The sequence below is a fragment of the Oncorhynchus clarkii genome, chromosome 31 (assembly GCF_045791955.1).
Source record: "Oncorhynchus clarkii lewisi isolate Uvic-CL-2024 chromosome 31, UVic_Ocla_1.0, whole genome shotgun sequence".
In the NCBI taxonomy this organism is placed as follows: Eukaryota; Metazoa; Chordata; class Actinopteri; order Salmoniformes; family Salmonidae; genus Oncorhynchus; species Oncorhynchus clarkii.
Genome location: NC_092177.1, coordinates 13,000,636 through 13,017,180, shown reverse-complemented (window position 1 = coordinate 13,017,180; position 16,545 = coordinate 13,000,636). Strand labels below are relative to the sequence as shown.

At 44.9% G+C, this 16,545-nt stretch overlaps 1 protein-coding gene across 1 annotated transcript; it reads left to right on the top strand.

Annotated features, from left to right (window-relative positions):
- Positions 1 to 11,514: 11,514 nt before the first annotated feature.
- Positions 11,515 to 14,638, top strand: LOC139391124 (adrenoceptor beta 2, surface a). Its single transcript, XM_071138668.1, has 2 exons — positions 11,515 to 11,739; positions 12,474 to 14,638. Exon 2 carries the CDS (start codon positions 12,477 to 12,479, stop codon positions 13,755 to 13,757), a length of 1,281 nt encoding a protein of 426 aa, XP_070994769.1. The 5' UTR covers positions 11,515 to 11,739; positions 12,474 to 12,476; the 3' UTR covers positions 13,758 to 14,638.
- Positions 14,639 to 16,545: the final 1,907 nt, after the last annotated feature.

Below are 16,545 nucleotides of genomic sequence, written 5' to 3'. Positions count from 1 at the left end.
CATTCCAAAGAACCTGTAAAACATTCCAAAGGACCTGTAAAACATTCCAAAGGACCTGTAAAACATTCCAAAGAACCTGTAAAACTGTTAAATAAATGAAATAGACTCATTGTTTGGATGGATTTTAATATATTTTGTTCATATACATATGTATGTAATTTTACCTTTATTTAACTACGCAAGTCAGTTAAGAACAAATTCTTATTTTCAATGACGGCCTAGGTACAGGCCTAGGAATAGGCCGTCAGGGGCAGAAGGACAGATTAGTACCTTGTCAGCTCGGGGATTTGAACTTGCAAACTTTCAGTTACTAGGCCAACACTCTAACCACTAGGCTACCTGCCGCCCCAGTAACATGCAGAAGGAGTGTAATATTCTGAAGGTATACTTTTTTGGGGGGCGGGGGGCCCAGATGAGAATAGAATTGAATAATAAATATATTTTTCCTTTAGATACCCTGCCGTGTGTAGTACAAACTTAACAATCATGAGAATCTCTAGCCTGTTCACAATCATTTTGATGTGAATGAAATGGGCTGAAAATAGGTTGCAAATTGAATGTGGAAATCGTCATTCATTTGTGGAGAAAAAAAAAGAATTTGAATGAAAATACATGTTTTTTTTATAAGTGTTATAAGTATAAGTGTTAAGTGTTAGATGAGACCCAGATACAGGTATTTATGACAGACCAATGACCAGGGTTTCTATCGTGTCAGTCAGTATGAGTATTATTGTGACTCTTCTGGTTTGACATACAGTACACTCTGCAGACCTCCATACACACACACACACACACACACACCACACACAAACACCACACGCACCACACAAACACCACACACACACACACACACACACACACACACACCACACACACACACAAACACCACACACACACACACACACCACACACAAACACCACACACACCACACAAACACCACACACACACACACACACACACACACCACACACAAACACCACACACACACACACACCACACACACACACCTACGCTATGTTGGCAATCTGGAAACCATCTCTGCTTTCTGGAACAGGCCTGCACCCCACACACACCACACGCACATGCACACATACAGACACACCACACACACACAGACACACACTCACAAACATCACACACACACCGCACACAGACCATTCTCACACACACCACACACACACTTATGCTCTGTTGGTGATCTGGAATCCATCACTGCTTTCTGGAACAGGCCTGCACGACACACACACACACAGGTGTGGCCTGGGGACTGGTTCACCCAAAAAACATTCACACATGTGTACATGTCGGCAGACAGGCAGACAGACAGACAGACAGACAGACAGGCAGGCAGGCAGGCAGGCACATACTCAAGCATTCTAACAGACTGCAATAAAAAGCCAAACTATATTTTACTGTTGATCCTTCTCCTGTCTCCATCTCCACAGGGCTAACAGTGTCCTCAGTAACAGTCTAATGCCTCCGTCTCCACAGGGCTAACAGTGTCCACGGGAACAGACTAACGTCTCCGTCTCCACAGGGCTAACAGTGTCCACAGGAACAGACTAATGTCTCCGTCTCCACAGGGCTAACAGTGTCCTCAGTAACAGTCTAATGTCTCCGTCTCCACAGGGCTAACAGTGTCCTCAGTAACAGTCTAATGTCTCCGTCTCCACAGGGCTAACAGTGTCCTCAGTAACAGTCTAATGTCTCCGTCTCCACAGGGCTAACAGTGTCCACAGTAACAGTCTAATGTCTCCGTCTCCACAGGGCTAACAGTGTCCACAGTAACAGTCTAATGTCTCCGTCTCCACAGGGCTAACAGTGTCCACAGGAACAGACTAATGGCAGACAATCATGTATGTATTTTCTAGCCATGCTGTTTATATGGTAGAGCAAAAACAGGGTAAAAGTGTATAACTATTTAAGTGCAATGCTGTTTCAATATTGGAGCTCTAACAGGGTAAAAGTTGAAGTCTGAAGTTTACATACACTTAGGTAGGAGTCATTAATAAAACTTGTTTTTCAACCACTCCACAAATGTCTCGTTAACAAACTATGGTTTGACAAGTCGGTTAGGACATCTACTTTGTGCATGACATAAGTAATTTTTCAACAATTGTTTACAGACAGATTATTTCACTTATAATTCTCTATATCACAATTCCAGTGGGTCAGAAGTTTACATACATTAAGTTGACTCTGCCTTTAAACAGCTTGGAAAATTCCAGAAAATTATGTAATGACTTTAGAAGCTTCTGATAGGCTAATTGACATCATTTGAATCATTGGAGGTGTACCTGTGGATGTGTTTCAAGGCCTACCTTCAAACTCAGTGCCTTTGCTTGACATCATGGGAAAATCAAAAGAAATCAACCAAGACCTCAGACAAATATTGTAGTCTTCCACAAGTCTGGTTCATCCTTGGGAGCAATTTCCAAATGCCTGAAGGTACCATGTTCATCTGTACAAACAATAGTGCGCAAGTATTAACACCATGGGACCACACAGCCATCATACCGCTCAGGAAGGAGACAAGTTCTGTCTCCAACAGATGAATGTACTTTGGTGCGAAAAGTGCAAATCAATCCCAGAACAACAGAAAAGGACCTTGTGAAGATGCTGGAGGAAACAGGTACAAAAGTATCTATATCCACAGTAAAATGAGTCCTATATCGACATAACCTGAAAGGCAGCTCAGCAAGGAAAAAGCCACTGCTCCAAAACCGCCATAAAAAGCCAGACTACGGTTTGCAACTGCACATTGGGACAAAGATCATACTTTTTAGAGAAATGTCTTCTGGTCTGATGAAACACAAATAGAACTGTTTGTCCATAATGACCATCATTATGTTTGGAGGAAAAAGGGGGAGGCTTGCAAGTCAAAGAACATCATCCCAACCGTGAAGCACGGGGGTATAACGGATTTCCTCCTCTTCGTCTGAGGAGGAGTAAGGACCAAAACGCAGCGTGGTAAGTGTCCATATTGATTTATTCAAAAAACACAACTGAACACTGGAACAAAATAATAAACGTGAATCAACGAAACAGTTCTGTAAGGTGACAACACACACTAGACAGAAAATTAACACTCACAAAACCCAGGTGGAAAAAGGCTACCTAAGTATGATTCTCAATCAGAGACAACTAAAGACACCTGCCTCTGATTGAGAACCATACTAGGCCGAACACAAAAACCAACATAGAAAAACAAACATAGACTGCCCACCCCAACTCAAGCCCTGACCATACCAAAACAAAGAATAAAATAACAGAACTATGGTCAGAATGTGACAGGGGGTGGCAGCATCAGGTTGTGGGGGTGCTTTGCTGAAGGAAGGACTGGTGCACTTTACAAAATAGATAGCATCATGAGAAAGGAAAATTATGTGGATTCATTGAAGCAACATCTCAAGACATCAGTTAAAGCTTGGTCGCAAATGGGTCTTCCAAATGGACAATGATCCCAGCATACTTCCAAACTTGTGGCAAAATGCCTTAAGGACAACAAAGTCAAGGTTTTGGAATGGCCATCACAAAGCCCTGATCTCAATCATATAGAAAATGCTTGGGCAGAACTGAAAAAGTGTGTGCTAGCAAGGAGGCCTACAAACCTGACTCAGTTACACCAGCTCTGTCATGAGGAATGGGCCAAAATACACCCAACTTATTGTGGGAAGCTTGTGGAAGGCTACCTGAAACGTTTGAACCAAGTTAAACAGTTTAAATGCAATGCTACCAAATACTACTTGAGTGTATGTAAACTTCTGACCCACTGGGAATGTGATGAAAGAAATAAAAGCTGAAATAAAACATTCTCTCTACTATTATTCTGACATTTCACATTCTTAAAATAAAGTGGTGATCTTAACTGACCTGAGACAGGGAATTTTTACTAGGATTAAATGTCCGTAACTGTGAAAACTGAGTTTAAATGTATTTGGCTAAGGTGTATGTAAACTTCCAACAACAACTGTATCTGTTTTAACCATGCTGTTTCTATAGTGGAGTTCTAACAGGGTAAGAGTGTATACCTCTTCTAACCATGCTGTCTCTATAGTGGAGCTCTAACAGGGTAAAAGTGCATATCTATTCTAACCATGCTGTTTCTATGGTGGAGCTCTAACAGGGTAAAAGTGTATATCTATTCTAACCATGCTGTTTCTATGGTGGAGCTCTAACAGCGTAAAAGTGTATATCTATTCTAACCATGCTGTTTCTATGGTGGAGTTCTAACAGGGTAAAAGTGTATATCTATTCTAACCATGCTGTTTCTATGGTGGAGTTCTAACAGGGTAAAAGTGCATATCTATTCTAACCATGCTGTTTCTATGGTGGAGCTCTAACAGCGTAAAAGTGGTAATCAGTGTTACAGTCTGCTTGATACTGGAAGGCAAAAGGGGACAGCATGTTCTCTCTCATTCACACACACACACACACACAGACATATACAGAGACAGACACACACGCGCACGCACGCACGCACGCTCGCACACACACACACACACACACACACACACAGACATATACAGAGACAGACACACGCACACACACACACACACAGACAGACAGACAGACAGACAGACAGACAGACAGACAGACAGACAGACAGACAGACAGACAGACAGACAGACAGACATATACAGAGACAGACACACACACACAGACAGAGACACACACAGTAGAGTTACCCTCGACACTGATCTACAGCCAAGAACCACCAGCCCAGAACGCTAGGCTGGTTGATATGTTATGTGTTATTGGTCTCGCTGTCACTCAGAGCTGGTACTTGTGTCAGAACTCAGAAGTGTTCTAGTGGAAACAGAAATCATGGCTGAATTTTTCTCACTGATTCTAGTATTGATTTTGGTCTCCTTTGGTGCATGAGGGGTTGAAGGGGTGTCACGGCTCTGACAGAGTTAATGGATAATCTATTTGGTGCATGTCTCTGCCTGTGTGTGTGTGTGTGTGTGTGTGTGTGTGTGTGTGTGTGTGTGTGTGTGTGTTTCGTGCTCTGCCAAATAGAACCGATAACACTGCCGTACACTGGAGAACAAACACTCGCACACAGATACACGCAGACACACACACACACACACACACACACACACACACACACACACACACACACACACACACACTAATGTTAATTTGGATACGTTCTTTACACTGAGACACAGTTCAGAGCTGGAGAAAAGGCAGGCCAACACTCACAAGGAGAAGGACTGAGAACCAGAACTCAGAACCAGACCGCAGACTACAACTGGCACCTGAGAAACCACTGATACACCAGAGTGGTTTATCATAATTGAACTGCTTCTCTGAGACAACCAGACCTCTTAATCATAACCAAGGTCCCTCTTCTTTCACATTCAAATCTTTCCCACAGGTCATATGTAGACGACAATGTGTGCTCTGTAAATGTACTTTGTAAAATATGGGTTCGGAGACGTGTGGGCTAAACTACTGTGCTCTTGGTAGGGTTTTATCAGATGAGTTTAACTACTGTGCTCTTGGTAGGGTTTTATCAGATGAGTTTAACTACTGTGCTCTTGGTAGGGTTTTATCAGATGAGTTTAACTACTGTGCTCTTGGTAGGGTTTTATCAGATGAGTTTAACTACTGTGCTCTTGGTAGGGTTTTATCAGATGAGTTTAACTACTGTGCTCTTGGTAGGGTTTTATCAGATGAGTTTATCCAGGAATCTTTGCATGTCTGAATGTTTGCATGTATCATATCACAAGCTTTTCCTTGTAGTCTTCATTGACAGGAAGCCTTGCCATGCAAATATCTTCTGAAACATTTCTATAGACAGACCTTGATAGTGAGTTGGTTAGAATTTGAATCAGCTGTGTAGTACAACCAAAAATGTTCTGGGGGGGGGGGGTTACTACAACAACTACTGTAACCATGTCAGCAAATGACTGCTGTTTGAACACACATATCTGATTCGGTCACTTGTAACCTGTTTGGACAAAACTGATATGAGCATTAAGACCTGCAGTATGAACAAGGCTTGAGAGACCTTGAAAAGACGTAACTTGTAATGGAATTTAGCCCAACTCTTTAGTGTACACAGTATAAGATTTAGAATTGATCATTTTGCTATTTTAGACATTTTATAAACAAGAATGACATACTGACATATTGCAGTAAGAACAAAACTAAGAGAAACCTCCACATATTTGTTTATACAAGGAACTCAAGTAGGGTAATATTCAGACTGAGTTTATACTGCAAATGTCTAATTCAAAGGAACTCAAGTAGGGTAATATTCAGACTGAGTTTATACTGCAAATGTCTAATTCAAAGGAACTCAAGTAGGGTGATATTCAGACTGAGTTTATACTGCAAATGTCTAATTCAAAGATCTTGTCTTAAATATGTCCATACGACAGGGTGGGAAGAACGGCTAAAGCTCAGATCACACGTTATTTGGTCCAAAGTTAATATTTTTTCCATTATGGTCTTGTACACCTAAGACATGCAGCTTTTCAGAGACCGATCCTGCTATTGAAACAAGCTGGATTCCTGTGCTGTTCTGCATGGAAAGAGAACAAACAGCAGAGTTGCTGGCAGTGTTGGCAGAGGGTTGTTAGTGGGAATAGTCCTTATTCACACTCACAGACACGCATGGACACACATGGGCAAAGACCCGTGCCCGCGCGCACCTCCACACACACACACACACACACACACACACACACTCAGGTTTGTCAGTGGGAAAAGTCCTTCTGAGGCTGGGCCAGAAGATAAACCACATCATAAATCACCAGTAGGACTCATAACACCAGGCAGAGAGAAGAAATAACACAGATTTCATGAACTACCCTCCACGGTTATATCACCTTACAAACCAATTACACTCAGCTGGGAGAACTAACTCTTATGTATGTAACATACTGTATTAGCCTGGCTATTAACTCTAACTAGCAGGAAACAGTAAAGCCTTCACAGATTATGGTCTCATATTTTATTGAAATAGGAACATGTTTCATGAATATTTAGTGTATAATCCTGAATGAATTCCGAGTAATGATGAGTGAGTGTCGCGCCCTGACCTTAGAGAGCCGTTTTATTTCTCTATTTGGTGAGGTCAGGGTGTGATGTGGGGTGGGCATTCTATGTTTTGTATTTCTTTGTGTTTGGCTGAATGTGGTTGCCAATCAGAGGCAGCTGTCTATCGTTGTCTCTGATTGGGAATCATACTTAGGCAGCCTGTTTTCCCACCTTAGTTGTGGGTAGTTGTCTGTGTTAGTGGCCTGTATTGCCCTGGCCTGTATTGCCCTGGCCTGTATTGCCCTGGCCTGTATTGCCCTGGCCTGTATTGCCCTGGCCTGTATTGCCCTGGCCTGTATTGCCCTAGCCTGTACAGCCCTAGCCTGTACAGCCCTAGCCTGTATAGCCCTAGCCTGTATAGCCCTAGCCTGTATAGCCCTAGCCTGTATAGCCCTAGCCTGTATAGCCGTAGCCTGCATAGCCCTAGCCTGTATAGCCCTAGCCTGTATAGCCCTAGTCTGTATAGCCCTAGCCTGTATAGCCCTAGCCTGTATAGCCCTAGTCTGTATAGCCCTAGCCTGTATAGCCCTAGCCTGTATAGCCCTAGTCTGTATAGCCCTAGCCTGTATAGCCCTAGCCTGTATAGCCCTAGCCTGTATAGCCCTAGCCTGTATAGCCCTAGCCTGTATAGCCCTAGTCTGTATAGCCCTAGTCTGTATAGCCCTAGCCTGTATAGCCCTAGCCTGTATAGCCCTAGCCTGTATAGCCCCAGTCTGTATAGCCCCAGCCTGTATAGCCCTAGCCTGTATAGCCCTAGCCTGTATAGCCCTAGTCTGTATAGCCCTAGTCTGTATAGCCCTAGCCTGTATAGCCCTAGTCTGTATAGCCCTAGCCTGTATAGCCCTAGCCTGTATAGCCCTAGCCTGTATAGCCCTAGTCGGTATAGCCCTAGCCTGTATAGCCCTAGCCTGTATAGCCCTAGTCTGTATAGCCCCAGTCTGTATAGCCCCAGCCTGTATAGCCCTAGTCTGTATAGCCCTAGCCTGTATAGCCCTAGCCTGTATAGCCCTAGTCTGTATAGCCCTAGTGTGTATAGCCCTAGCCTGTACAGCCCTAGCCTGTATAGCCCTAGCCTGTATAGCCCTAGTAAGCTGCATGGTCGTCTGTGGTGTTTCTTGTTTTGCTGGTGACATTCTAAATAAAGGAAAATGTACGCTCACCACGCTGCACCTTAGTCCCGTCATTTCCCTGACGACGTTTGTGACAGACGCACAAATATCATACCCCCAAGTCATGCTAACCTCTCACCATTACAATAACAGGAGAGGTTAGCATTTCATATCATACCCACAAGTCATGCTAACCTCTCACTATTACAATAACAGGGGAGGTTAGCATTTCATATCATACCCACAAGTCATGCTAACCTCTCACTATTACAATAACAGGGGAGGTTAGCATTTCATATCATACCCACAAGTCATGCTAACCTCTCACTATTACAATAACAGGGGAGGTTAGCATTTCATATCATACCCACAAGTCATGCTAACCTCTCACTATTACAATAACAGGGGAGGTTAGCATTTCATATCATACCCACAAGTCATGCTAACCTCTCACCATTACAATAACAGGAGAGGTTAGCATTTCATATCATACCCACAAGTCATGCTAACCTCTCACCATTACAATAACAGGAGAGGTTAGCATTTCATATCATACCCACAAGTCATGCTAACCTCTCACTATTACAATAACAGGGGAGGTTAGCATTTCATGTCATACCCCCAAGTCATGCTAACTTCTCACCATTACAATAACAGGAGAGGTTAGCATTTCATATCATACCCACAAGTCATGCTAACCTCTCACTATTACAATAACAGGGGAGGTTAGCATTTCATATCATACCCACAAGTCATGCTAACCTCTCACCATTACAATAACAGGAGAGGTCAGCATTTCATATCATACCCACAAGTCATGCTAACCTCTCACCATTACAATGACAGGGGAGGTTAGCATTTCATATCATACCCACAAGTCATGCTAACCTCTCACCATTACAATAACAGGAGAGGTTAGCATTTTATATCATACCCCCAAGTCATGCTAACCTCTCACCATTACAATAACAGGGGAGGTTAGTATTTTATATCATACCCCCAAGTCATGGTAACCTCTCACCATTACAATAACAGGAGAGGTTAGCATTTTATATCATACCCCCAAGTCATGCTAACCTCTCACCATTACAATAACAGGGGAGGTTAGTATTTTATATCATACCCCCAAGTCATGGTAACCTCTCACCATTACAATAACAGGGGAGGTTAGCATTTTATATCATACCCCCAAGTCATGGTAACCTCTCACCATTACAATAACAGGGGAGGTTAGCATTTTTGGGGGGGTATGCTATTTGTGCAGCTGTAATTTTGTCACTGATCATTTTTCATGATTCATTTAGGACTCTACGTGATCATGGTACCATTCACATTAATGTAGAAGTGTAAAAAAATATATATTCCTTTCTATTGGGCACAAAATAATCTGAAACATAATCAAAACAAACAGCAAATGCATTGAAAAATGTGTAGTCACAAGTTTGTGTGCATGTGTAGTCATTGTGTGCTATGAACATGGGAACATGTGACAGTGAGAAAGTTAAAACGAATATAAGTACATTTGTCCGAATACTGTTGGTCCCCTAAAATGTGTGGACTATGTACAAAAAGTGCAGTCATTTCGAAACGGTTAACCCAAAACCAAGGTCAAATTAAAGCTGACAATCACTATGAAGCTAACTTCAGAGTGATTGTATAATTTCAAATCCAAAGTGCTAGACTAGAGAGCCAAAACAACAACAACATGTGTCACTATCCCAATACTTCTGGAGCTCACTGTGTATCATACACAAAATATGGTCGCAGCTCGGTTTACACAGTTTGTGGTCAGTGACCACATATCCTGTCTTCTCTTGAGAGCCAGATCTGCCTATGGCAAATCAAATCAAATCAAATGTATTTATAAAGCCCTTCTTACATCAGCTGATATCTCAAAGGGCTGTACAGAAACCCAGCCTAAAACCACAAACAGCAAGCAATGCAGGTGTAGAAGTACGGTGGCTAGGAAAAAGAAACCTAGAGAGGAACCAGGCTATGAGGGGTGGCCTCTTCTGGCTGTGCCGGGTGGCGATTATAACAGAACATGGCCAAGATGTTCAAATGTTCATAGATGAACAGCAGGGTCAAATAATAATAATCACAGTGGTTGTCGAGGGTGCAACAGGTCAGCACCTCAGGAGTAAATGTCAGTTGGCTTTTCATAGCCGATCATATCTCTACCACTCCTGCTGTCTCTAGAGAGTTGGAAACAGCAGGTCTGGGACAGGTAGCACATCTGGTGACCAGGCCAGGGTTCCATAGCCGCTGGCAGAACAGTTGAAACTGGAGCAACAGCACGGACAGGTGTACTGGGGACAGCAAGGAATCATCAGGCCAGGTAGTCCTGAGGCATGGTCCTAGGGCTCAGGTCCTCCGAGAGAGAGAAAGAGAGAATTAGAGAGAGGATACTTAAATTCACACAGGACACCGGTTAAGACAGGAGAAATACTCCAGATATAACAGACTGACCCTAGCCCCCCAACACACAAACTACTGCAGCATAAATACTGGAGGCTGAGACAGGAGGGGTCAGGAGACCCTGTGGCCCTGTTTGACAATACCCCCGGACAGGGATAAACAGGCAGGATATAACCCTACCCACTTTGCCAAAGCACAGCCCCCACACCACTAGAGGGATACCTTCAACCACCAACTTACCATCCTGAGTATAGCCCACAAAGATCTCTGCTACGGCACAACCCAAGAGGGGGGCACCAACCCCGACAGGAAGATCATGTCAGTGACTCAACCCACTCGTGTGACTCACCCCTCCAAGGGTCGGCATGGAAGAGGCAACCTCTCTCAATAGCAAGGCTATACTCAGTCTGTACATTGTCAATACTTTTCTTCATTATGAGTCAGTTACATTGGTAAAGTATTCTGCCACTGTGTACTCTCTGTTTAGGGCCAAATAGCATTCCAGCATGCTCAGTTTTTTTTCTTGATTCTTTCCAATGTTTCAAGTAGCTCTCATTAAATTGTCTCATAACTTGGTTGGGTCAAATTAGGTTGCTGTCTTGGGGCTATGTGGTGTCTATTTATATTTGTGAATAGAGCCCCAGAATCAGCTGGCTGAGGGGACTCTTCTCTAGGTTCATCTCTCTGTAGGTTGAGGCATCACTTTCCTTTAGGTGGTTGTGGAATTTAAAGGCACTTTTATAGATTTGGATAATTAGTCGCTAAAGCCCTAATTCTGCTCTGCATGCATTATTGTCTCCCTCTCAAAGTCTCTCTTCCCCTCTGTTCAAACTCACCTCACTGCAGCCTTCAGCGCTCCCGTCATTCTAGGCATATGATTGGCTGAGGTCATGCTATGATGTCATCGCTGAATCTTATAAGGGTTCTGACAGACAGCCTGGGAGCGACATTAGCAGAAGCACTGCACGGCACTGAGGGAGAAAGCGAGACAGAAAGAGAGAGAGAGAGTGACAGAGAGAGCTAGTGTAAGAGCAAAAGAGAGGGGGAGCTGACAGAAGGATGTGGGAAACTATACACTGAGGAACTACTCAAACCTGAAGAAGACTTTTATGACAACGTATATGGGAGGTTGGACAGGGACCACAACCTGTGGAGGTTTGTACATGTATTGTTTATTTGTTTGTTTCTGTCTGCTGTTGTCATGGACAACAGGTTATTTAAGTCATGGTTATTTCACTCAAGTTACCCATTGTTGTATCCTGAAGGTTCTAAGCCCCTCACGCGGTTTCTCCCTCTGCCTCTTTCCCTCTCTCTTTACCCCTCTCTTTCCCTCTCTCTCTCTCCCTCCCTCTTTCCCTCTCTCTCTCCCTCTTTCCATCTCTCCCACTCTTCCTCTCTCTCAACTCTTTCCCTCTTTCCCTCTCTCCCGCTCTCCCTCTCTCCCTCTTTCCCTCCCTCTTTCCCTCTCTCCCGCTCTTCCTCTCTCTCTCCCTCTTTCCCTCTTTCCCTCTCTCCCGCTTTCCCTCTTTCTTTCTCTCTCTCTCCCTCTTTCCCTCTCTCTTTACCTCTCTCTTTCCCTCTCTCTCTCCCTCTTTCCCTCTCTCTTTACCTCTCTCTTTCCCTCTCTCTCTCCCTCCCTCCCTCTCTCCCTCTCTCTCTCCCTCTCTCTCTCCCTCTTTCCCTCGCTCTCTCCCTCTCTTTTTTTGTAGCTTAACCTGCTTCTTGTTTTTACCCGTCTCTTTCTCTCTCTCCATCTCTCTTTCTCTCTTTCCCTCTCTCTCTCTCTCTCTTTCCCTCTCTCTTTCTCTCCCTCCATCTCTCTTTCTCTCTCTCCATCTCTCTTTCTCTCTCTCCCTCTCTCTTTCTTTCTCTCCATCTCCTACCTCTAGACAATGGGCAGCTGCACCCCCCCTGTGCCTTCCCTCAACGTCACCGAGTCAGCCAACACATCATGGGCCGGGGCGGCTGGCGGCGAACCAGGTTACAGTGAGGTGGAGATGGTCCTCCTAGGCATGGTTATGTCACTGCTGGTCGTTGGCATCGTGTTTGGCAACATCCTGGTCATCATAGCCATCTACCGGTTCCAGAGACTGCAGAACATCACCAACTGCTTCATCACCTCTCTGGCCTGTGCCGACCTGGTCATGGGTCTCATCGTGGTGCCGTTCGGCGCCTGCTACATCATCTTCAACACCTGGCACTTCGGCAGCTTCTGGTGTGAGTTCTGGACTGCCACGGACGTGTTGTGTGTGACGGCCAGCATCGAGACGCTCTGCGTGATAGCGCTGGACCGTTACCTGGCCATAACCTCTCCGTTCCGCTACCAGTCTCTGCTGACCAAGTGTAAGGCACGCGTGGTGGTCCTGCTGGTGTGGGTGATCGCTGGACTCATCTCCTTCTTACCCATCCACATGAAGTGGTGGATCAGTGACGACGCGGAGGCGAAGGCCTGCATCCAGAACAGCAACTGCTGTGACTTCAACACCAACACAGCCTACGCCATCACCTCCTCCATCATCTCCTTCTACATCCCCTTAGTCGTCATGGTGTTTGTCTACAGCCGCGTGTTCCAGGAGGCCAAGCAGCAACTACGCAAGATCGACCGCAGTGAGGGGCGCTTCCACGCCCATAACAACAACAACGCAGGAGGAGGAGGAGGGGTGGAGAATAACAATGAGAGCCGAGGAGTTGGAGGAGGCTTCAGGAAGACCAAGTTCTGCCTGCGGGAACACAAGGCCCTGAAGACCCTCGGGATCATCATGGGGATCTTCACACTGTGCTGGCTACCCTTCTTCGTCCTCAACGTGGTGGTAGCCATCTGGAAGGTAGGGGACATCGGACTCGCCTTCAGGATACTCAACTGGATAGGTTACGCCAACTCCGCATTCAACCCCTTGATCTACTGCAGGAGCCCTGAGTTCAGATATGCATTCAAGGAGATCCTGTGCATCAAGAAGGTCCGGTTCCCCAACATAGGGCCTACTAATGGATACGTGTACAGCGGACACAGCTGGCAGAGTGAGCAGCAGGGAGGGAGGAGTAAGGGGAGCTCGGAGGACAGTGACCCAGCTGCAGACGGGAGCTCAGGGAGGGGAGAGGCGGGTGGGGGTGGAGCTGCAGACGGAACGGACCCGAACGGGAACTGCAGTAAAGGGTTAACAATTGTACTTTAACCCCCTCACCTTGCTAAGGGAAGTGAACAACCTTTGGAACAGACAGACATGTTTCAGGGTTATCGTCCATTGTCACTTCACCAAGTCACTGAGATGAGACGGGATGGAAGGATAGAGGATGAATGGTGAGCGGGTAGCACAGGTGAGACTAGATTGAGGACAGGAGAGGAATTTGTTACATTTCACCAGTAGGTTTGCAAGTTGAATGTATATTTAGAGAGAGAGAGATCATGTAGATTGTTTCATCTACCTCACCTTGTTGTTTAAGATATCTATACGTTCTTATCATGTATCATGTAGCATCTAAATATGTCAGAAACCACAGAAACCAGACTGGCTCATAAATCCAGAAGATCGTTTTACTCTGTGTCCACCCCCATACATGAAATGTTTGCACACATGAATGTATGGCATATATCATCATGACTAATTGGTGAGAGAGAGAGAGAGAGAGAGATAGAGAGAGAAAGAGAGAGAAAGAGACAGAGGGAGACCCAGAGAGACAGGGAGTCAGAGAGAGAGAGCGCGAGAGAGAAAGAGAAAGAGGGAGACCCAGAGAGACAGAGAGAGAGAGCGAGAGAGATAGAGACAGAGAGAGAGAGAGACAGAGTATGAGAGAGCGAGACCGATAAAGAGAGAGAGAGACAGAGACTGGGAGAGTGAGACAGATAAAGAGAGAGGGAGACAGAGAGAGACAGAGACTTAGAGAGAGACAGATAAAGAGAGAGAGACAGATAAAGAGAGAGAGACAGATAAAGAGAGAGAAAGAGAGACAGAGAAAGAGGGAGAGAGAGATAGAGAGAGACAGAGACAGAGAGAGAGACAGAGGCTGAGAGAGAGAGAGATAAATACAGAGAGAGACAGATAAAGAAAGAGAAAGATCCTGGTCCAAATGGACCATGTTCCATTTGTTTTTCCATGGACCATTTTCTTGAGTTTCACACATCATTTTTTTGGGGGGGGGGGGTTGGGCACACATGGCTTTTTGCATTCAATGACTTAACTGTCAATTTATCATCGCTGCTGTGCCACACCTCCCCTAGCCTTAATGATCTGAGCCAGTGTCACATCAGCCCTCCCGTCACCTCTCTCCTCTCGTCAACTCTCTGCTCTATCTTTACCCTTCTACACAGAATATAATTTCCTCTCCCAAGTCTCCGGGTGTCTCTATCAGAAGTCAGTGGTTAGTTTGTGGTTTGTTGACTGGATCTGTCGTTGTCATTCTGGGAAGTAGCCATGTTTACTGAGAGCAGAGTCAGTAGTTTCCTCAGTGATCGGAGGGAAGGGTACAGACTGACTCCATGGAATAACAAACAGTCTGTGGAACCAGGCCAGAGATAACAGTGTCCCTGTCTCCTGCCGTAGAGGTGCTGCTTACAGGACCCAGGCAGGCTGTGTCTGAAATGACACCCCAGTCCCTATCTCTTGCAGTACTTTTGACCAGGGCCCTATACGGTCAGACCAGTCAACATGCATGAGACAACAGGTGGACTGGGCGATTGAGATGTTTCTAATCAGGGTGTGATCGCTGGTGGGTCTTTGGTTCTCTGTGAAGTTTTTCCAACGTGAACAGAATTCTAGATCGTTCAGGATATCTGTGCAATGATCCGACGAGACAATTACCTATTTCAACAGCTGTTGATGATGTCTGTATCAATTAGTTTCCCTCTCTTTATCTCTTTCTTATTCTCTGTATCTATCTCTGTGTCTATCTCTGTGTCTATCTCTGTAGTTCTCCCTGTATCCATCTCCTCTCCCATTTATCTTTCTTTCTTTCTTTCTTTCTTTCTTTCTTTCTATCTCTCTCCCTTTCTCTCTCACCAGGAAATTCCTGTGTTGTTGCAGGGCTGAGCCCGGTCCAGGCCGATAAACAGGGGATAAATCCATTATCTCTGCTGTTTAGTTGGGGAATCAGACGACTCCCTCCCTCCTAAACAACAGTCACATGCAGGGAGCGATCTCTAGATTAGGATGTATAACATTTTTCCAGTATGACAGACGGTTAGCAGGAGGAGCACAGGGCTCAGGTCTCTAATGGAATATCTATTCCCCACACTCCTCTAGTCTCTAATGGGACATTTATTCCCCATACTCCTCAAGTCTCTAATGGGACATCTATTCCCCATACTCCTCAAGTCTCTAATGGGATATCTATTCCCCATACAACTCAAGTCTCTAATGGGACATCTATTCCCCATACTCCTCATGTCTCTAATGGGACATCTATTCCCTATACTCATCAAGTCTTTAATGGCACATCTATTCCCCATATTCCGCAAGTCTCTAATGGGACATCTATTCCCCATACTCCTCAAGTCTCTAATGGGATATCTATTCCCCATACAACTCAAGTCTCTAATGGGACATCTATTCCCCATACTCCTCATGTCTCTAATGGGACATCTATTCCCCATACTCCTCAAGTCTTTAATGGCACATCTATTCCCCATACTCCTCAAGTCTCTAATGGCACATCTATTCCCCAAGTGTCTGCGGCTGTGTCCCAAATTATACCCAAGTTTACTCACCATAAGGATACTTCCCCTAGTTGTTTTACTCATAACCCTGACCAATTCCCCTAGCTGTTTTAGACATAACCCTGACCAATTCCCCTAGCTGTTTTACTCATAACCCTGACCAATTCCCCTAGCTGTTTTAGACATAACCCTGACCAATTCCCCTAGCTGTTTTACTCATAACCCTGACCAATTACCCTAGCTGTTTTACTCATAACCCTGACCAATTCCTAGAGCTGTTTTAGACATAACCCTGACCAATTCCCCTAGCT

Bases quoted from the DNA above. Each gene is read 5' to 3' on its own strand.
- LOC139391124 (XM_071138668.1), top strand. From the start codon at position 12,477: ATGGGCAGCTGCACCCCCCCTGTGCCTTCCCTCAACGTCACCGAGTCA.